Source organism: Urocitellus parryii, chromosome 3, assembly GCF_045843805.1.
Source record: "Urocitellus parryii isolate mUroPar1 chromosome 3, mUroPar1.hap1, whole genome shotgun sequence".
Taxonomy (NCBI): Eukaryota; Metazoa; Chordata; class Mammalia; order Rodentia; family Sciuridae; genus Urocitellus; species Urocitellus parryii.
In genome coordinates, this window is record NC_135533.1 from 171009356 (window position 1) to 171031093 (window position 21738).

Consider the following 21738-nt stretch of genomic DNA (forward strand, 5'->3'; position numbering starts at 1 on the left):
GCAGAGGCAGTGTGTTCTTCCAGCCATGCTGGGACTGGGCAGAGTGGCAAGGGCAGGGAGGGGAGTTGGGAAACAAACAAGGCTCGTTTCCCTCTTTTGCTTTTTTTTTTTTTTTTTTTTTTGCCCTTACACATGTACTTTTTTTGCATTACAATTCTTATTATATGTATATACCACAATTTTTCATATCTCTGTATATAAAGTATGTTGACACCCAATTCGCATCTTCATACATGTACTTTGGAATAATGATGTCCATCGCATTCCTCTTTTGCTTTTTGGATTTAGGGAACTTGGAACAAGCTAATGAAGAACTTCGAGCTGTGATAAAGAAAATATGGAAGAAAACCAGCATGAAACTGCTTGACCAAGTGGTCCCTCCAGCCGGTGGTCAGTGTAATCTATTTCCTAAGTAGTTCTCAGCCAGGGCTTTGGTTTAGTGATAGCATCTCCAGAAAGCCCAGACCGTGTTCACAGAATGCTTTAGGTCTCAACATTAGGCCAACACTAGAGAATCCTTGGCCATCCGGAATGATTATTTGGGGGCAATACAAAGACGATTCAGTGGGAGCCTTCAGTGGGGAGGAAACCAAGACTCATGTGGCTGGAGCAGGGGTTTGCTCGTTGGTGGAAGAGATAATGTTAGAGAATAAGATTGCTATTACAAATGAAAATCCTAAAATATATATATATTTCTTTTGTCCAAAAAGAACTAGTCAAAATAAGTTTCCAATTATCCATCAGTATTTTGTTGAAAACTCATTAAAAAAAATGGGTAGTTTTCAGGAAATGGTAATTTTGAAATGTTCTTATCAAGACTGAATTTACCATCATAATTACCAATAAAGTAGAATTTATCCCCAGCACTACAAATAATTAGAGACAGAACTAACAAGCATGCTTATTTTTCTTTTGTTATTTATCACAAATTAACTGACTAAACTTTTTTGAATTTATATATATATAAAACGTCTACCTATTATATATATATACATATATATGTGTACTGTTTTTCCATTTTCATTTAAGTACACGTGGACTTAGAAATTGAGGTGGTTGTTTTCAGACCGTTTTGTTTTCGAGTTTTAAAGGTGCAGGATCTGCTTACCCAGTGCCACCCCGCCAGCATTTCAGCCACCCCTGGCCTGGGCAGTCTTCATTTTGGGGGGGGGGGGTTATAACCAGAGAACCTTTATGGTATCACTGCCCCAGCCGCTTTCGAGGCTGGTCTGGCTCAGGTGTGGAATCTGACTCCAGAATCTGGGCCAGGATTGTAGCCAGGGCCGCTCCCTCTGAGAAGGTGACAGCCTGTGGCTCTTCGGGGGACAGAGAGCACATGTTGGCCAGTTCCGCTCCCTAACTTGCTTCTCGTGGAAGCAGTATGAACTTTCATTACTGAAGAGAGCCGCCCGCAGCTGGAATGGCCACTGGCTCAGAGATGGGGAGAATGGGCCGGAAAGAAATGATAAAAGGAAATGAAACAAAGTTCCCACCCCAAGAACCCCTGCCCACGGGAAACCGATGCTGCACATTTAAAACTCCTCTTTGGTTTTTGTTCTTTTCCTTTCAGCTGCATTTCCAAGTGCTCGCATGGCTTAGATGAAGTGCTTTTTTGAACTGTTGTAACAATGTGCTTGAGCTTTCTCTGCAGCCTCCATTCCTTTCAACTCTCAGTCTTTCAGAATATTCTGAAGCAATTCTGTTTTAGGGTGGTGGCATGGAATCAGAGTTATCTCTTGCCAACTGTATTCCCCTACGATATTTCTTGAAATACTGATGCATGCTACAGAACAGCAGGCCACACCTGTCTATGTACATGTTCCCCATGGGAGCCCGAGGACTCGCTCCTCTCTCCTTCTACCTCACATCTCTTGAAATGCCATTTTCAGTAAGACCAGTCTTACTCCCGAATTAATGCCCATCCATCCCCCACGAGACACACTTGGAGAAACTTCATTTCTTTCCATCAGAAAAAAGTCCAGAATTTGGTTCAGTCTTGCTTGGAAAAGCTGATCAGCTTTTAGTCCCACTAAGCTTCCCATTGAGGCTAAATATTCTTCCCCTTTCTTTGTCCATAGCTGGGCCTGGATTTCTCTATTTCTCTATTTGGATCGGGTTTAGGCTGTCGGTGTTATTCTGTTCCACAGTGGTAGCAAAAAGCACTGTGATGCCTGAGAAGGAAGGATTGTGATGCCTGAAAGGAAACAGAATGTTCCCGAGAGTCCATGCAGTGTTGAATCTCATGCCTACTATAGTGCTTATCAAGGCTTAATCTCATATAAGCACTATTGCCACCAGAGATTGCAGGGACTCTCAGGCATCAGTGGAAAGTTCTGGATAGGACTTTATTATCTTTGTCATTTGTTTGTATTTCCTTTTATCTTCCAATAGACCAGTGCTTACCACCCTTTCCTGTGTTGTGACATGCTTAGAGAGTGATCATGTGTACATTGCTCCAGGCAAAACAGATGAGTAGCTCCAGAGGGTAAGGATGTTGCTATCCCCCATGCCATACCCTGATCAGAGAGCACCAGAGTGAGCAAGGTCAGCCTCTGCCCCTGAGTGCCTGAGACTGGCTAATGTGGAGTGTCGGGGCGCCCCTCATGACCCTGGTGACACAGCAGAGTGGGATGTTTGTCTTAGAAGTCTTTTCTGGTGGGAAGGTGATGTGAGACATCACTAGGTTATCAGGAGATTCATAAAAAGGTGATGTCAGGAATGAGCTACGAAGTACATGTTGGGACCTTCCTTTCCCACTCTTGGAACCCAGTGGTCTCCAGCGACAGCCTGACCACTCCCTGGTCATCAGTGCTGAGCTACCTCAGCTTGGAATCTTGGCTGAGATTCTCACCTTCCCTCTTCAGTCTCCTCTGCCATCCCATGGACTGCCTGCTTTCTCTTGAGAAGCTTTCTCTCCTCCCCAAAGACCCTCCTGCCTTTGAACCTTCATTCCTTGAGCTGTATCTTTAGCTCCTTGGTAGCAAAGAGCACCCTGAGCTGACCCCATCTCTCTCCAGTCCTGGGCCCAGAAAGTCTCACTGCATTCTTTCTTTCTGTTCTTTCTGTCTCTGTCTTCCTAAACAGTGACATTACTTGTGCTTAAAAACTCTTCTCTGGGTCCAGTCTCCCAATTACCTCAGCACCTCAGTGGAGATGACCAAATGGCCCTCGAATCCTGCCCTGCAGAGCCTTGAGAGGGCCTGCCTCTGCTCTGCAGGCTGAAGAGAGATAAGGTTTAGGCCTGTGTTTGCAGGAAGCATCCTGGTGTGGAATGTAGGTAGAGCCACTATTATTCCTGGGGACCCACAGAGAGGACTCGGAAGCCTGGAGTAAAGGACAGCTGTGGCATGGCAGCAGGAGAATCCCCCGGGGCCCCCTGGATGAACTAGCTGGGCAGCCCAAGAAAGGGATAAACTTGTACTATAGGAGAGGCAGCTTCAAAGAAGCAGGTGGCCAGACCTGGGCTGTCTGGAGGGAGATGGCGTAGAGGAGAGGACCTAGGCTCAAGGAGAACCATTGCCCTGGATTCGGGTTCTGGCTAGACTGACCTAAGCAAGTCATTTAACCTGTCTCTAGCTGTCAGGGGCTGGAGGTGAGCACATCCACTGTGCCAGAGTTGTCATAAAAAGGACTGGAGACCCATGTGGAACTCCCCAGACAAGTGGTGTGGCACCTATAGGTGCCCGGCCACAGGGACCAGCTAGAGCTCATATTCTAAATGCACCCTGCACCAAATGGGCGGAGACAGGAAAGCAGAGCAGGGAGTGAGCTGTGAGCCCTGAATGGCCTCTGCTTACCTCTTGACTATGGATGGTGCCTCATGAGACAGTGTAGACAAACCCAAGACCCGTAAGGCCCATGTTCTTATGGGCAATGCAGAGCCCAGGGTTTATGTTGGCGGCCCCTGCACCACTCCAGGACTTCCCTCGTGAGGTTTAGGAGGAACATATCACTTCTCAAGCCAGAGCAGCCTCTGGCAAGGAGGGCTAGAGCAGCCAACCAAAAGAGATGGAAATGATCAGGGGTGGGACCTCCCCGTGGGCACTGAAGGAAGCCCATCCAGAATACATTAGTTGATGTGGGGGTCCCAGTGACCGCCACGTTGTCCTGCTCTAGGATGCACTTCAGTGGGTGCTGCTGGTGGTGGTACACAGTGCTCAGACCCGAGTTTGACTCAAGCCCGGGGCCTAAGTGCCTTGTGTCTGCCTCAGCAGTCCTCTCCTGTAGGAGACTTATCTCTTACAGATGAGAACACAAGCTCAGACAGGTCGAGCCCATTATCCCCATCAGTAGGTGACTCTTGCAAGGACAGCCTGGCCTAAAGCCTGAGGACCTGCAGCCATTCCCCCTCTTAGCCTCTGAGAGTCATATTCTGTGGTCTTCAGTCCCCCATTACGCGCCACCCCACAAAAAGGTGGCCTTTGGCTTTCCACCCAGGAGACCTCAGCACCTCAGAAGCTGGTGGCAGGTACTCCTGGGAGACCTGGGGGCACGTGGACATGTCCAGGGTGGTTTACCTTGAGACAGCCAGAGCCTCTATTCTGCCTCATGCATCACCTTTTAAATTGTCAGCGGGTTCTGATTCCCCAGTGATACACGTTGGAGGTTGTTTTTGAATAAAGCAGAAATAAGCCCAGCTCCACTCTGAGGCTAGTTGGAGCTGTCACTGCAGAAAACTGGCAATTCTGAACAGAGGATGGGGGAGCCTGTGAAAATCTAGATCTGCAGTCGCTTTCCTGAACCTTCCTCTCCTTCCAGGCTTTTCTATGTCATCTTTCTAGGTCTCTATTTTAAGGCATAGGGATTTGGGTGGTTAATTGCCATTGATGTTTATGGTAATTACACATGCAAATCCCTATGCACAGGGGTGAAAACATGGCCCCACTAAGCCTTTTTTGTTTTGTATCTTTTATTTTAAGCAAATAACCAAGATGGCATTTCACAGTGTTACTAATATGCTGCGCTATTAAACTCATAATGAATATATTACTTTCTGCAACTTTTGAGTCTCAGTTCATTAACAGACACTAGTTTTGAGCCTTACCTGCTTTGCAAAGCCTTGCTTTTTGCTAGATTGAGCATCCCCTGTTGTAGGCTGAGAGCTCGGTGCCTTCCGCACCATCCCGCCCCACCACCCCTGCCCCAGCCAGAAGCAAGTGTTTAGGCTCTTGGTCCAAATGTGCTGATTCGGGAGAGCTATGTCTGGTCTCTCCGTTTAGATGATGAGGTAACCGTGGGGAAGTTCTATGCCACTTTCCTGATACAGGACTACTTTAGGAAATTCAAGAAACGGAAAGAACAAGGATTGGTGGGAAAGTACCCTGCGAAGAACACCACAATTGCCCTACAGGTGAATTGTCCTCTTGTTTTGTTCTCTCTTTTCACTAACAATGTTACGAGCTTATTTGAAACACTAGAGAGCTGACCATTCATGGTTGAGCAGTACCACAAGGATTTTGTTTAAACTGGGATACTGCACACTCCCCCAAATGTGGACTGGCCATTTCTGGGCCACAAGGTAAGTGCTTCCTCCCCTTGCCTTCTCCACTGTGCCTTGCACCTGCCACCGCTGGCCCATGTGCAGGGCCCCCAGGATGGCCATGGCAGGAGAGGAGTGAGTGCTGCCCTCACACCCGGCCCCCTCCAGTCTTCTCCAAAGGCAGTGTCCTCCAGGCAGGCACACCTTCCCGACAGCCCTGCGCTCAGCTCAGGGTCCGGCTGCCTAGTGAACAGCTTTCCATCTGAACGCAAGTGCTTTGTTTTGTTTCTGTTTGTTTCTTACCCCACTGCTTGTTGGTTTTTGGTCCATTTCAGTAACATCCATCACTTCCTAGTGTGTACTGTGCGTGTGTGTGCGCGCTCGCGTGAGTGCATGCGTATGGTGTGTCTGTCTCTGTGTGTTGTCTTCTGATGGCCATGAGGCTTGCTGTGCAAATGCTGCTCTTGCATCCAGGCCAGCCTTGGGCCCCTCTCCCCTCCTCCAGCCCAGGCCCCACCCTAGGTCCTGCCTTAGGCCCCTAGACATGTGAATGTGGTATAAGGAACCTCAGTATCCATGTATCTAAGGGTTATAGAATCCTTGGGAAGCCCAGAGCTCTGGGTGGGAAGCCGGTGTGCAGATGGGAAAGGAGTTAAAATGGAGACTTGCAGGAAGGGGGCCTGGGAAGAGTGGTCTGTGGCCAGTGATGGGGAAAGCAGGGCAAAGAGGGATGGGAAACTGCAAAGGTCAGCAAGCGGTCAGCAACCAAGCCCCATCATCTCTGCTACCTGGAGTGCTTTAAGTACATTGTGAGTAAGATGAATTTCTCCTCTTTTTTTTTTTTTTTTTTTATGCCAAAATTACTTTTATGGCCCTATTGTCACATGTCTCAAATGTGACCTCACAGGTGTTGATAAGGTTCACCCAGCCTTGTTCTGTGTTCTAAGTGATGGTAATTATGGAAGTGAAGGCTTGTCTGTGATATTGTGAGAAAAACTGTGAATGAGAATGGTGGTGAATGAGGAACATGGGGAGCATGTGTATGTGGTAGGCTAGCGATGACCTTGCATGACAGTGATGGCTGATTCCTGAAATCTGTTTGGCTCAGCCAGCCATACGGTGGGCTTACTGGTGGGGCAGGTGGATGCTGAATCCTACTGAAGACAATCTCTGATCTTCTTGCTCTGATCATGTATCCTTTTGGTAGCTCAGCAAGCGCAGGTTCAGTCACATGGCTTCTTGCTGTCTCAGGTCAGAGGATCTGAGTTAAGCCATTTTACCTGTGTTCTGCTGATCTGGTTGGCCCTTCTCCTGGATTGCAATTCACAGCTAGCCTTTAGGCAAAGCGAACTGAAAAGAAGGTGTTTTCGAATTGAAACAGGTCTCTGGTTCATACATTTTGGGGGGGCAGAATGGCTATGTCAGCCTCCCGCAGAAGGAGAGGTTAATATGCTTTTGGAAGACTCTTCCCTTGGTAGCCCTTACCCAGAAGAGGAGGCTGGCCAGATTTCTGAGATCAGTGGGTACCTTCTGCTTAGAGGGAATTGCCGGCTGTTCTTGAAATTTAGATGGTGGGGTCAGAACTTGACTTTCTAGAGGAGAAGTACATCTTTCATCGATGGCATGTGTCAGAATTTATGGTAATCAGCTTAGCTCTGTCATGGAACTTCAATTTTCTGTGAAGAGCGTGGAGGACAAACACTTGGGTGCAAGGTTATTAATATTCCGAACCCCCAAGACTTCCCAGTTAGACGGTTTCAGCACTTGCTCTGGGGCTAGATGTAGTGTTTGCTGTTCTAAAACATGCATCAACAACACATGGCTGAGTAATCACATTTCACCTACGGGGTTTACTGAGTCTTGAGCTAAAGGTCCAGATGGTGCTGACACAGCATCATCTTAACCCAGGATTCTGGGTTAAAGATTCTATGGCATGTTGTTCACATAATGTCCAGGGTTTTTAATCTCCTAAATGTTTTTCATTTTCTAGGAAGTTTCATTTCTTGAGTGAAATTCAAATTAGAACTTGAAGTTATTCAGTATTGCAAGCTAGACGCTACCAACACATTTTCACACGGCTCCTTTGGGATTGGAGGCTAAGTCTATAATTTATGTTGAGTACACAGCGTAGACAATTAAGTTGTGTTCATAATCTTAACAGATAAATTCTGAAATGCATTTGACTCTGAAGCAAACATTAAAATAGTTTTTTTTGTCCCTTTGAAGGATAATTCTAATTACATTTTTGGCTTCCTCTGCTGTAGAAAGGGCTCTAAATGTGAATTGTTACTCCATGGTTAATTAGCATGAGGGGGCTTTCCTTCCTCATGATGAGCTACTCCTTAACAATGTAGCAGTGGGGGAGAGGGGGTCAGCGTGGGAGGAGTGTGCTGACTGCTCCGCTAGGATGAGGTGTGCTGACTGCTCCGCTAGGATGAGGACACCGGTCTCTGGGAAAGTCCCTGAGGGTGGGCATGCCTGTGGGGAGGGGGCCACCTGCTGCTCCAATGTTGGGGCACCATGGCTCACTGACTGAATGCTGGTGGGAGTGTGGCATCCGTGTGAGCAGCGTGCATGCTGGTGTTGTGGAGAGTGCGGTCACTGAGCTTTGAGAACTGGGCACCCCCGGGCACACAGAAGCGCGTGATCTTGAACCCCGTGGGCTCTGCCTGATCTCCCTCTGTTCAGACCAACTGCAGACTTGCCTTCCCCGCTCGAGGGCTCGGCTCGAGGTGCTCCCACCTCCAGGCGCTCCCTCCTCCGGGGAGGGGCTCGGCATCCCGTGTCCTCTGGCCTCTGTGATCTGAATGAGTGTGCGGTTTCCATCCATTCATCCCCCCCCATCTCCATCATGAAAACCAGCCTTCTCTCCAGCCCCTCTCCCGAGGGAGCCCGAGAGAAGCTGCGCCAGGCCTTTTAATTTTCTCACTCATCTTCCCACGCCACATTCCCTTTAGTTTCACTCTGGCATTCGCTCTTCATTCATCGTTGCTACATCCAAGGGGCTCGCGAGTTCCCACGAGGAGCCAAGAAATAAAGGAACCCAGCCCTGCAGCCAGGGAAACTCTCAGTCCCCTTCCTGCCAGCAGCAGTGTGCCTGGACTGTCCCCTGGGGACCTTCAGGATGAGAACCTGTGCAACTTAACAAGCACCGATGAGTCCAGGGTCCCTTCAATAAGAAAAAGAAAAGAACCCAAAGTGGGGACAGTTTTGTTCATTTCTCTTTCTTCCCAACACTTGAACACCTCCTTTACTCTGGGGGGATCTGCAGAGACTGTGTCCCACCCTCATCCCAAGTGGTAGCCTGCCCATCTATCTGAGTGACAGGAAAACTCTGGAGGGAGAGTCTTTTTACCTGTTTGGAAGTTGGGTTTCAAGACGAGACTGCTTGTTTCTAGCCATGCAGAACTAGGTAGTTAGGTCGGAGAGCTTTGACAGCCTGTGGCCAGGCCACCAGATGGAGCCGCAGGTGGTCAGGGGAGATGTGGGTGGTGTGACAGCAGCAAATGGTCCCTGCTGTGCCTTGATGTGGCCTTGGGGAGCTTTGGTGCATAGACAGGGGGTCCCCCCCAGAGGTTCAATCTGTGGAGGACGCTGTGGCCACACACCCCTCTAATCTGAAAAGTAGTGAGATTCTTTTTTAAGAGCATGATTCTACCTAAAGCCATAAGTGGGCTCTTTTTTCATTTTTTTCCTTTTTTTAATATAAGAGGAGAAGAGATGCTAACAGATGAGATTTCACTGGCTGATTCGTTTGTTTCAGATGCTTGAACGGATGCTTTAGCGTTTTCTGCCTGAGCTACGGCACCAAGCTGGTTAGTCGGAAGGCGTGGTGGCTAAGGCCTTGAAAGGGCAGACTCTCACGTGGGCTAATTTCTACTGACACAGCATTTCAGGAGAAATGCAGGCGAGCGCAACCCCAAGGCCCCGGGGAGACCCCTTCCAAGCAAGGCACTCCTCCAAAAGGCAGAAGCGGGGCCCTGGCTCATCTGCGGGGCCACGGCTGCCTGTCGCGGACGCTGCTCACGGTGGCTCCTTTTCATGGAAGGGAACGTACAAGTTTTAACAGTTGCCCTTCCAAGCAGAGACTCAGAGAAAGGGAAAGAGAGAGAAAGAGAGAGCAAAGGACAGGGGCAGCCGCCCCACAGAGAAATGAAATGAACACAACTTCCTGATGCTGGCCAGTAAAAAAAAAAAAAAAAAAAAAAAAAATTTATAATAAAACAATTAAGCAGACCTGCCTAAGGTGGGCAGCTGACTCTGTTCCAAAGTCCTGCATCCCTAGTTTGCCCGAACTCCCAAAGACTGGCAGGCCCCTTGGCGCTGAGCTGACAGAGTTCCTTTTCTATTGCCAGTACGTCATGACCTCCTGACCACCCAACCCTGCTCGCTGCGGTGACCCAACCCAGAATGCAGTGAGAAGTGGACAGGCCAGGAAGCTCAGAGACACCCATTGAAACTAACACATACACCCGCATGCCCAAACCAATCCAGGCAACACCTCAGGGTCCATCTAACGTGTCCGCGGGAAATGCCACCACACCCAACCTCATCTAACATTGTCCGTCTTTAATTCGCGCTCAGAGCCAGTCTGGGGATGCCTCTTTGGAAGCAGTGTGGTCTAGTTTCAAGGACACCGGGAGTCAGGGAACCTGGGTTCTAGTCCCAGCTCCAGCGTTCACTTGCTGCGTGACCTTGGGCAAGACACTTAACCTCTCTGTGCCTCAGTTTCCCCATCTGTAAAATGGGGGTAATAATGTCGACCTACCTCACAGGGCTGTTGTGAGGAATAGCTAAGTGATTGTAAAGCATTTTGAACGTATAATTGCTTATTATTAAGACTTCAACAATAATAATATCATATGCCTGTTTACTACCAGAACTTTAAGAAATCCTTGTTTTCCTTTCATCTCTTTTCTGTACTGTAGTTATCCACCGAGAAAGAATTCTCCCCTTTTTCAGATATCTAGGAAATGCACAAAGACGTAAACGAAGGTGACTCCACAGGTTGAGTTTTTTTGTATGGTAAGAATAGGAGATTTTTTTTGCCCAAGAGGCATCTGGTTCAAGTTCTCAGCGGTTTCCAAGTATAGGTCGAGGAGTCTGCACCTCTTATGCTGATGCCCAGAGTGGCCAAGCAGAGTTTTAAAATTAATATTCAAAAGTGACCTTAGTGCAAAGGTCATGGGGAAGATTCTAAAAATATCGAAGTGTCTGAACTGTGTAGAGAAAAGAAGGGCTTTATGATCCCCTTCCACACGCCCTGTTGTGCAGACTGGAGTGTGTGCGTGTGTGCGTGTGCGTGTGTGTGTGAGGGGGTGGACCCTGAGGTGGAGCGGTGGGGAGGGGAGGGGAGAGTGCAGTCTGTGGGCAGCCCTGTTCCTGACTGAAGTGGACAATTCTCCGAGCGCCCTGGCAATGCAGGAGCCCTCACGGCCAGGCAGAGTCTGAGAATAGAGGCCCGGGCGGGGGAGCGTGCTTCCTTATGGCCTGGCCTGGCCCAGGCAAGATTGGCAAGGGCCCTGCCAGTCTCCTGGCCATCTCCAGGGAAGCCTTTGTGCCTGTGACAGTGTCCCTTGACCATAGTGGGTCACCATACTATGTGGTTTGTCCTTCCTGGACATCAGTGGACCTCCTAGCCTCACTATAAAGATGGGCCCAGCTCCAACTCCGCTCCCACCGTGCAGGCTGGACCAAGTCTAGGAGTCAGTGGGTTTGATGGACTCTTACAGAGCAGTTCTGCTGCTTGACAGGGCCCCGTGGACGGGGACGTGGAGGAAGGGTTCAAAGCCAGGCAGCACTACCAGTACAGCTGACCACTTGGAAGACACATGCCTGCCTCTGGTCTCGACACTGTACCCACAGCTGTCGCTCCTAGCACCTCGGTTTCCCACCCGCTGCCAGCAACATGGCCTCTCTCCCATGCTCTTTTGCAGTCTGTTAGCCAAAGGGCTGATGCCTAGCCTAGCAGAGGGCCTCTGGGATCCTGCCCTAGCCTGAAGTCCTGCTTCTGTTCTGCTTGGCGTGTGTTAAGGTATAAGAATCTACTGAGAATTAACGCATCACCCATGAAAGGCCTACCCACCTCAGACAGGTGACCCCTCTGCTTGTCTCTGACCCACGCTGATGTTGAGCACGGCACATGCTCACTGCCATCTGCATCACCCTGTCTCCAGGGTCAGTGTGAGCAACTATGTCTAGATCATGTCTGGCAGGAAGGCCCAGAGCAGTTCTGATGGTTGTGGGTATGCAGGCCTCTCTCCCCACGCCTTGCAAATAAGTAAAAGCTGGAGAACAGCAACTTTCTAGGCAGGACATAGACAAGGTTGGAAGGAACCGAGGGAATCTTGCCTCACTTGGGCTTGGCTATGTGGCATTGGATGATAGTAGCCAAGGCTACTTTAGGAAAGACCACCAGCAACTGTGAGGGCTGCCTCCAACTTCCACTCACAGTGGGAGTCGGGCTTCCTGAAACTTGGTTCACAGTCAGGCAGCAGAGAGACCTCTGTCATTTCTCAAAAAAACCTCTCCCACAGAGTACAGCCGTCCAATATAGAGGAAATTGTCAGTGACTACTTGAGTTTATTCGGAGTCTTCACAGACACACAGAGCAAACTTGGTATCCAGCACCAGAATCCATAGTGCTAAACTCTTAAGCTCCTGGATAAAAGGGGTCTCACACATCAGAAGCCATCACAGGAAAGCAGAGGTAAGATTGAGTAACAGGCCCTTCTCAAACAGTACCAGTAAGATGGTTTGACTCAACTAAAAATTAACCCACAGGACTATGGTACTGCATTTCATATGCTTTCTGGAAGGGGGACTGATCCATCTGAGATTAGGAAATGCTCAAAAATCTTTGGGGAAAAAAAAGTTAAGGCAAGTTATGGAGTGATAAAAATCTCAGTTACTGTCATGTTATAACATGCACCCAGTAGCGCTCAGTAGCCCGTTATCAGGGTTCGATTATGGATAGGAAGGAGCCTGTTAAACTTAGAGTCCCAAGGTGGGTCGGTACCTGGGTGAATTTGTTCTCCTCGGCACAGCTTAGACCTCAGTAGATAGAGGTGTCTCTTTGGGATAGTGGGAGGGCCTGTGTTTCTAAGGCATAGTAAAAACAACCCAAAAGAAGTGGCAAGCAAGGTCTAGCTCCGAGAAGCCACTGGAAGGGCAGAGGGGAGGAAGGTCTGCAGAATCGCAGAAACCTAGATGAGGCAGAAGGTCTGACCCCTGAGGCAAAGGATGGATTGGGTGGCAGTTCTCAAACTTTTTGATCTCAGGACCCTTTTCTCATTCTGAAAAATTGAGGATCTCCATGTAGCAATATTGACTGTCTTAGAAATGAAAACTGAGAAACTTTAAAAACACAAGTATATGCAAGCACAGAGGTACTGGGCGAGGCCAGCACCACATCCTGCAGCCTTTAGAAACCTCACCACCCTCTCGTGAGACAATATGAGTGCGTAAGGAAAGTCACAGTGACCTCATGGACCCCTGGGGTATCTGGGGATACCCAAGGCCCTTGGACCACACCTTGAGAACCATGGTTCAGGGGAAATGATCCAAAACCTCCCTTAAAGGCAGAGAGTTCCAGAGCCTTCTATGTCACCCATGTTCACAAAGCTTCTACATACCACAACCCTCTCCTCTTTAGCGCACTCACCAAGACCTGGGGTCACCTGTGCCAGTGTATCCAGCTAAGCTCAGGCCTGTGGTATGGCCAAGTCTCACTATCTGTGCTGATCTGGAGCAACAGTGGTTTGAACTAGTGTGTGATAGAAAGTGTGTTTCAAGATCTCGGCTCCTCTAAGCAGCAGAACTGAGCCCCGGGGTTATGTGCCAGACAGGCCCAGCTGCAGAGATGACCTGTGATCACCTGTCATCCCCGTACTGACACAGGGATGCGAGAGCTCTGCTAAATTAGTCAAAAGAGGATTGCTCTGTGTGTGCAACTGAGACTCGATTCCCAGGCTTTCCCAGTAGATGCAAAGACTGTCTTGCTGGGGGTCCATGTGAGAGTTTGGGAGAGGTAGGGCCAGTGTAAGATCATGGGAAGAACCAGCCTGGGGACCAAGAGTCCTCGCTGAGACCTAACACTAGTTTGGGTGTATAATTTAGCAAAATGGGCATCCTCTTGGCTTGCCCTTTTCCTCAGAATCTGATGGAATACCAGTACGTGGCTCTCCGTGATGGGAGTACATGCTGTGGGAAGGAAGTTATGATTTTGCAGCTTCTGCTGAGCCTCCATTTTACATAGTGCTCTTTGTTTTTCAGGAAACTAACAGTCTTTCTGATGGTGGTGTTAAAACTATAACCAGGAATCAAGGTAGAAGGGGCCGGGGATGGAGCTCAGCTGTAGAGGGCTTTCCTAGCACGTGTGAGGCCCTGGGTTTGGTTCCCAGTGCTGGAAAGAAGAAGAAAAAAATCAAGGTGGCGCTGAAACAGATAGGTATCTTAGATTCTTTACTGGGAAAGTCGTGAATTACTTTAGGTAATCCGTTTAAAGTTTCCTTTGGCTTTCAGAGTGACAATGTCTAACCTGGTTTATACGGCCTGGCACTGCCCCTGGGGGGGACTCGTGGGGGGACTTGTTATCGCTGACTTCTCAATGAGAGTACCAATCGCTGTGGATGACTAACAGACTGTCATGCCCATGAGTCTAACCTTTTATGTCTGACTAGTCACAATGGACACAAAGGCCACACCGTGACATTTTCCCTGGAGAAAAGCAACGACAAAAATAAGGGGTGTGCCCGAGCATGCGGAGGCGGAGGACGCCTGTAGATGAGCAGGTTTATTCCATAAGAATTGAATCTCCAGCTCTTTTTTTTCCCTAATGGAGCTAGTCTAAAATCGTCCCTTCCAATCCAGTGTGGGCCAGTCTTGCGAAAGAGTTAACCAGAACTTGTCATTAGGGAGATGACAGTGTGCAGGGCCAGCCTCGGCTGAGTGAAGCCTGCCCGTGGTGGGATCAGTCTGGGGACTGCACACCCGGCACCCACATCCTGAAGATGGACAGCCAGGCCCCGTCCCGACTGGAGACTTTCCTGTCTTTTCTGCACTGCTACAGCGTAGGTACAGGGCCATGGCCGGGCGTCGGTGTGGGTGTGTGCATGCTGTGGTGCTGTGCAGGCCGGCAGAGGGCTGGTGTGTCTGCGGGAGCTAGTTTAGGGGGAGAGGGCAGAGAAAGCCTTTCACATGCACCCAGATAGGAGAAACTTAGCTCTAAAAGTAAGCAAGAGAGAGGAAGAGAATGAATGTGTGTACTTGATGTCAAAATGTCATAATTTTATGCTGTTGCTTTAGAAATGTTTAGAAAGAGATTTTATAGATTTATTTTTTTGGTGACTTAATCATTGAGTAGAGTAAATATCTATAAAATTCCAATTAAATGGTGTCTAAATTTTAAAGCAGCAGACTACAGGCAAGGCGCCAACATTTCTTTTTTTAAAAAAAATATTTATGATAACATCTAGCATTTTAAAATCAACCAGAAACTAGGCTTGATTATGTTTAATATTTTATAAGATTGGACATCTTAAAACAAGTCAATAATGTTTATATTTTATAGCAATTCTGTGTTTATTCGAAACCATAATTCTACTGTGATGTGAATGAAATGACTTTCTATGGCTTTATGTTGGTTTAAGTGCTAATGACCACATTTCAAATTAAAACAGTATTTTGCAGAGGTAGACACAGACATGAAATATGACAGGATAGATAATTTTATTGATTGTAAAGTGTTTATTTCAAGAAAAAAAATGTTCTTTTTAGGGTTGTGAAAGAAAAACTTTTTCAAGGGTTTAAGATAGTTGTCTGTACTTTTTAAAACTGGAATTTGTGCCTATGGAATTTTTGGAGCAGCCGAAGCTACCTTTTAGCTTGATATGTGTGCTAGAAAATTTTCATTATCATGTTTTGTGATATGTAATAAATTCAGGGTGCTGTGCTTAAGCTTCATTTCAATTCTAGTTTTGGGGACTTCTGTCCCCCCTCCCCCACCCCCCACCGCCCCAGGTCCCATGTGAAAGAACAAAGTCAGTCCTGACTCTGACCAGGTATGTTTTGTCCTATGTGGAACAAGCAAACTAGAATAGTGATTTCTAAACTGCTGCTTTCATGTCTGGGAAGAATGATGCTTTCCTCTTTTAATGTCTTTTTAATAAATATGTTATCATTATTTGTCTTTGGGAGGTGGTCACCTCTCTACCTTCTCCATGATTTATGTTGCGAACAAATTCTCTGTCCTGTGTCTGTTTGCTGCACTATCTTGTCAACTAAATCCTAATCTTGTGTATCACTGAAGACGTGCTGGAGACGGTTTTTGCTTTTATTATGCAATTATGTTATATGTGTATTTCAGTGAAATGTCAACCCGTCAACAGAGGATGATGTTAAAAATTATCTGAATAAATAGTTTTCTATTTCTTTTAATCAGACCTAGTCCACTCAGTTGAATGACAAGTAGGACTGTCTGTTTTTCATACTCGGAGCTTCCCCGGCTATAACATGGGCTGACAGGCACTTACTGGGGGTGCCGGCTTAGTCATTGTAACCCTGTTTGTTTTATGGAGACAGGAGCAGGTGGCTCCAGCCCTGGCTCCTTGTTTGTGCATCAGCTGTATAACAGACCTTTTTCTCCCCAGTTGATCCAAAATCAGACAGAGACCCTTGCTTAGCCGTGATAATTGTACCCTAGAGAACTCTGGGTACAAGTGAGTGGCTTGCAGGCTGCTCGGGGCTGCTGGACGCCTCCTGTCTTCCATGCCTGCAGCTGTGCTGAGTATGAGCTTCTGCCAACACAACGTTAGCGTTGCCCTTGCCATGTTGCCCTAGCGAGGCAGGCGGGCCTGCTGAGAACCAGACGACTCCCCAGGCTCAGATGAGCTGGCCTTGGGGATCCTGGGAGACAGAAAGCATGAGTGTGCGTGTGTGCATGTGTGCTCTTGTGCTTGTGACCAGAGGGATGGGAGAGCAAGAAGCAGCTTCGCCGACCACACCAAGAACTGTTCTGGGTTTGACCTGGCACACGTCTGTCTTCCCCCTGCACGACCACAGCACTCACAGCCAGGGACCTTAAAGCTTTCACTCTGGCACCTCCTTTATCCCCACAATTCATGAAAAGGGAAAGACCTTCTGCCCTCCATCTGAGGAGAGTTCAGACCCAACCCAGCCTGCTGTGTCCTTTTTAACAGAATCATCTCACAGGCTGGGTGAGCTTATGGGCAAGGTTGTTTATAAGGGGCTTCTTGGGACTTTCCTGTGCAACTTTACATTCTAAATGGATGTCACCACCACTGGCAAAAGACCAGTTTTGAGCATTTCTACCCCAAGGGGGCCAGTCCTGCCAGGCCTAGCATGGCTGCTTCCCTCCCCAGAACCACTGCCAGGTGTACCCCCTGCCACCACTTGCATGTATCGGATGTGGTCATAGTTTTCTATGACCTTGCCACAGCCACCTACCCCTCACTTGGTATTGAGGAGGAAGGACAGGAAAGCAGCCCCTCCCCTGGGGCCCCAGCACTCAGCCAACTCTCCTTCGAGAACCACTTTGAGCTTGGAGTCCAAGCAGCAGGAGGCCTGTCCAAGGCATCTTGGCGCTCTGCTAGGGGGTTGCTAGGGTGCAGGCAACTGCCTTGGGGAGGTGCTGCCTGGATACAGCACCCAGGACCTGGGGACGGAGGGGAAATGCCTCTTTCAGAGGCAAGTCCTTTGGTGGGAAAGGATGGAGAAGCTGCATGGCCCCTGTTTGTCATTAAGTCAACATGCTGTTTTTCTCCAAACTGATGGTCAAAACTGCCTCAGAGCCAGAGACTGCTCCTTCCTCATTCATATAGTCCATCATATTTCAGAACGTTTTTCCGTGAACAATGGATGGGCTTCTCCCAGGCTCTGTCCTAGTAGACTGGGAACTGGAGGAGGAAGACCAGCTGCAGAGACCTCGGGGGAAATGCAGAACTTCTGTGGGCTCCCAGGGTGGTTCGGGGTGGGGTCTTCCAGTGGTCTTGCATTGCCCACAGATGCTGGTGTCCCGGTCTTCAGAAACACCCTTCTGTTGACCAGTTCTCAGCTTGCTCTCTGGCTACAGGCCAGGGCACCACGGATGGCCACAGCGGCCCACTGCACAGCGGCCCAGGTCTGTGTGCTTGACTGTCTGCTTTGTCACAGTCGAGTGTGCTAGTGATTGCAGTATGTGTGTCACTCACTGTTCCATGGCTTTTCTGCAAAGCCACTTGTCCTGGTAGCTGCTTGGTCTGCTTGCTCCTCTGGTGCCTGCACCTAGGCCACCTCATCCTGGATACAGCCAGAGGGTTCTTGTCGCCCTCCATGTAGAACAGCTAAGCTTCATTCCCTTCCCTGTTCAGGGCTTGGGAGATGGTGCTCTGCAGGCCATCCTTCCAGAGACTGACTGATGGGAATGTGCTCTCGGCTTGGCAGACCCTAGTTATTACAGCCAGCCAATGCTTCCCTGCAGGTGGGGGGATTGCAGACTTCAGCATCCCAGCCATCATGACCTCCTGACCATACCCAGCAACCCTTAGAGTGCCTTCAGTTACAGTCCATCTGTCCATTTCTCAGACTGGCCTTTGGAGAAGGCTTCCCTCCAACTACTGAATCAGGCAGAAGCAAAACCCCAGGCTGGACCCAAGACCCCATGTTGTCTAACCTGTTCTGCCGTTTTTATTGATCTAGGCGGGATTAAGGACACTGCATGACATTGGGCCAGAAATCCGGCGTGCTATATCCTGTGATTTACAAGATGACGAGCCGGAGGAAATTAAACGAGAAGAAGAAGATGTATTCAAAGTAATTATAACACATCTAGCTCCATACTGGCCACTTGGAAATAGTGGGGCAGGATTCCGGTCGGGACAGTTATGATCCACAGAAGAGTCTGGAGAATGCAAACCAGTTGCAGGGTCTAGAGGGGCTGGAGATTATACCCTCCCCATCCCCAAGACCCTATCCATTCACCAGCACCTCTTCTAGGCCAGGCCAGCTCTTTCTCTTGAGTTTACCCCTGCCCCCAACAGTCAGCTTCCAAGGAGCTTGGCCATGGCCACTGGCCAGTGTGGAGGAACATTCTGGGTTCTTCAGCAGCTACACACTTACTACCCTACCTCCCTGGGCCAGCTCCTTGATCTGCCTTTGGCCCTCAGTCCCCCAGGCCAGAGGGTATGCCCACTACCCCCACCTTGGGCCTGCCCACCAGCCCAGCTGGGCATAAGTCCCCTCAACTTGGAGTGACCGGAAGAGCACAGTTGAGTGACAGCCGAGAGACTGCTCCCCAGCTCAGGAATTGGTAACCTTCCTCATTTCAGGGGGACCAACTGCCACGTAAATACGTTCACCCTGACCACTGAGACACTCAGATTGTTTTACAGGGACCCTATGGAGCTTGCCTAGAATTTATTTTTCATGTAGAAAAAATTACCTGACATAGCTAGCCTGCATCAAATACTTGTTAAATTACCTGGTGTTGTCTCCCATTATTTTGCAGAGAAATGGTGCCCTGCTTGGAAACCATGTCAATCATGTTAATAGTGATAGGAGAGATTCCCTTCAGCAGACCAATACCACCCACCGTCCCCTGCATGTCCAAAGGCCTTCAATTCCACCTGCAAGTGACACTGAGAAACCGCTGTTTCCTCCAGCAGGAAATTCGGTGTGTCATAACCATCATAACCATAATTCCATAGGAAAGCAAGTTCCCACCTCAACAAATGCCAATCTCAATAATGCCAATATGTCCAAAGCTGCCCATGGAAAGCGGCCCAGCCTTGGGAACCTTGAGCATGTATCTGAAAATGGGCATCATTCCTCCCACAAGCATGACCGGGAGCCTCAAAGAAGGTCCAGTATTAAAAGGTAACCTTTAAAATGCATTTGCACTGGTAAAAATGTCTGCCTGTGTCGAGTCCGTCCTATGGAGCAAGGCGAGTCTTCTGTGCTCTGGCACACGGAGGAGACTCCCTGTAGACACTTGCATTAAAACCTGGGAGTACTGCCAAGCTTGTGGCTATTCCACCCACCATATATGTGGGACCCAACAGACCAGGGGCCACCTCGTGTCCTGCATCCTGCTGTATGGGGTGCCCCTCAAAGAAGAAGCTGCAAAATTCATGCTCCCTAGTTGTATCAATGTACCCTGGGCCAGGGGTTGGTGGATTTCTCCTGGAAAGGGCCAGAGAGTAAATATTTTAGGCTTTGAAAACTATTTGATCTCTTGCAACCACTCAGTTGATTGAAAGCAGCCAGAAACTGGATTTTAAGTGGAGGGGATGGTTGAGTCCTTATAAAACTTGGTGTGTGGACACTGAAATTTGGACTTCATATATTCACTATGATAAAATAATTTTGTTTTGATTTTCTCAGCTCTTTATAAATATAAGAAGTTCTAGCTCATGGGTCATGCAAAAAGGGGTAGAAGCCCACATTTGGCCCCTCGAGTACAGTTTGCCCACCCCTGCTAGGAGGTAGCCTAGTAGCTGCACTATAAATGTCATTGGAAATGTTTAACTTTTGTCTTCTCCCTCCCTTCCACTGTCACGCCTTTCCTGGATAGAACTCGCTATTATGAAACTTACATTAGGTATGTGTTCCTTGCCTGTGTTTTTGTGTTAAATGCTGTGCTGTTGTGTTACCAGTTGGCCACTCTGAATGCTAAGGATTGAGAAGCATTTCTTTGAGCTATTAAGTAGCCTAATAGGTTTTCATAATTCAGAGCTGTGGCCTTGGCGGGGGTCAGAGATTTTTCTTCCTCTTAGCAAAAAAGCTTTCAGATCTGTAGCAGCATAGACTTGTTGCCACCAAGGACTCATGGTCACATGCCAGTTGTGCCCCTACAGAGCCCTGGGGAGCTGGGCAACTCTGGATGTTCTTAGAAGTCAGGAGTCTTAGGGAAAGCATGACCCAGACCTGAAGATCAGGCACAAGAAAGATCTCCCTGGGCATTTCTCCTGTAGCCCTCAACCTTCACGCCTGGGTTCCACCTGTTGAGCTGAGTTGAATTGTGGGTAGGACAGTTGTGTTGTCAGGGGCAGGAGGAAATGAGTCTTCTGGTTTTTCTATTCCCAGTAAGTTTGGGAGCCACAGGGCCTCAGTAGGGTGAGAGTGCAGAAGCACAGCTCTTCCTTTGGAGAGCGGGTGGTCACTGAGCCTGGCTCGTGCTCCTGAACCTTAAGGCCAGGAGGATCCATGTGTCAGGAAGATGGTATGACAGCCTTAGATCAGGACAGCCTTCCTTGTGATGCTGGGTCAAAAACTCTTTGGCCTTCCTGGTTTGCTATGGTGGGAAGTCAATGGTGCAGAGGCCTCTCTGTTCCAGGTTCTGAAATCACATTGGGCTGGAGCTGGGGCAGAAGGGTGAGCACAGATGGCCTGGGAACCCTGGGTCTTTCCCACAGGACCACTGACCACTGTGTGCAGTACCCTGGGCTCATCTTCTTGCTTTGTTCTCCAAATTATGTCTGTGTCTTTGGTCCCAAAGCCTCTGGGCACAGCAGTTTGTTCCCAGTATTGTACAGGGTCCTGAGACTACATGCACAGCATCCTTGCAGGGGCCTGAGGCAGGTGCCCTGGGGAGAAGCCAGAGGAGCTCTGCTGCTGTAGGCACTGTGCCTCCTTAGGCTCTTAGACCTCTCTCCCGACTGCAGGTCTGACTCAGGAGATGAGCAGCTCCCAACTATTTGCCGGGAAGAGGCAGACATACATGGCTACTTCAGGGACCCCCGCTTGGGGGATCCCGAGTATTTCAGCAGTGAGGAGTGTTATGAGGATGACAGCTCTCCCACCTGGAGCAGGTGAGGCACTCTGCCTGGTGCTGAGATTAGCAGGATGCACCCTGCAGCTGCACTCAGGGTTCCCCAGAAAAGCAAAGCCAGGGCAACAGCTCCAGAGTTGGAGAAGAGGGAGGACAGGCATTTCACACCTGCTACCTGCTATTCCTCCAGGTACCTCTGAAGCCTTTCAGTAGGGTTTCCAGACACCTGAGATGGGCCTTTCTGTCAGATCCCCATGTTCTGAGAGAAGAGGTTTTATTTAACTACCTTGGGAGCTCCAACCTGGGGGAGCTCAGGTAGTTAAAGCCAGCCTGAAGCTTGGCCATGCTGTGGATGAACAGCTCTTATTTAGGGTGGCTGGAACAGGCACTGTGCTTCAGGACACACCCAGGGGGACAAAGGTCACCTGCCACCCCTTCTCTGAACTGTGTTTCCCTATCTGACCATGGCCAAAGGATCACCAGAGTAAAAGTG

General features: G+C 48.8%; 1 protein-coding gene across 5 annotated transcripts in view; it reads left to right on the plus strand.

Moving 5' to 3' along the window:
- Positions 1–21738, plus strand: part of Cacna1d (calcium voltage-gated channel subunit alpha1 D) — a 460416-nt gene that overhangs the window by 432579 nt on the left and 6099 nt on the right. For 4 of the 5 annotated variants that reach the window (XM_026388660.2, XM_026388662.2, XM_026388659.2 and 1 more), the window contains 6 exons: positions 289–390; positions 5220–5350; positions 18176–18289; positions 18984–19351; positions 20049–20075; positions 21139–21285. In XM_026388660.2, the coding sequence (XP_026244445.2) occupies positions 289–390; positions 5220–5350; positions 18176–18289; positions 18984–19351; positions 20049–20075; positions 21139–21285 (889 nt within the window). The remainder of the gene's footprint in view (positions 1–288; positions 391–5219; positions 5351–18175; positions 18290–18983; positions 19352–20048; positions 20076–21138; positions 21286–21738) is intronic. The other variant, XM_026388664.2, reaches the window with a different exon arrangement.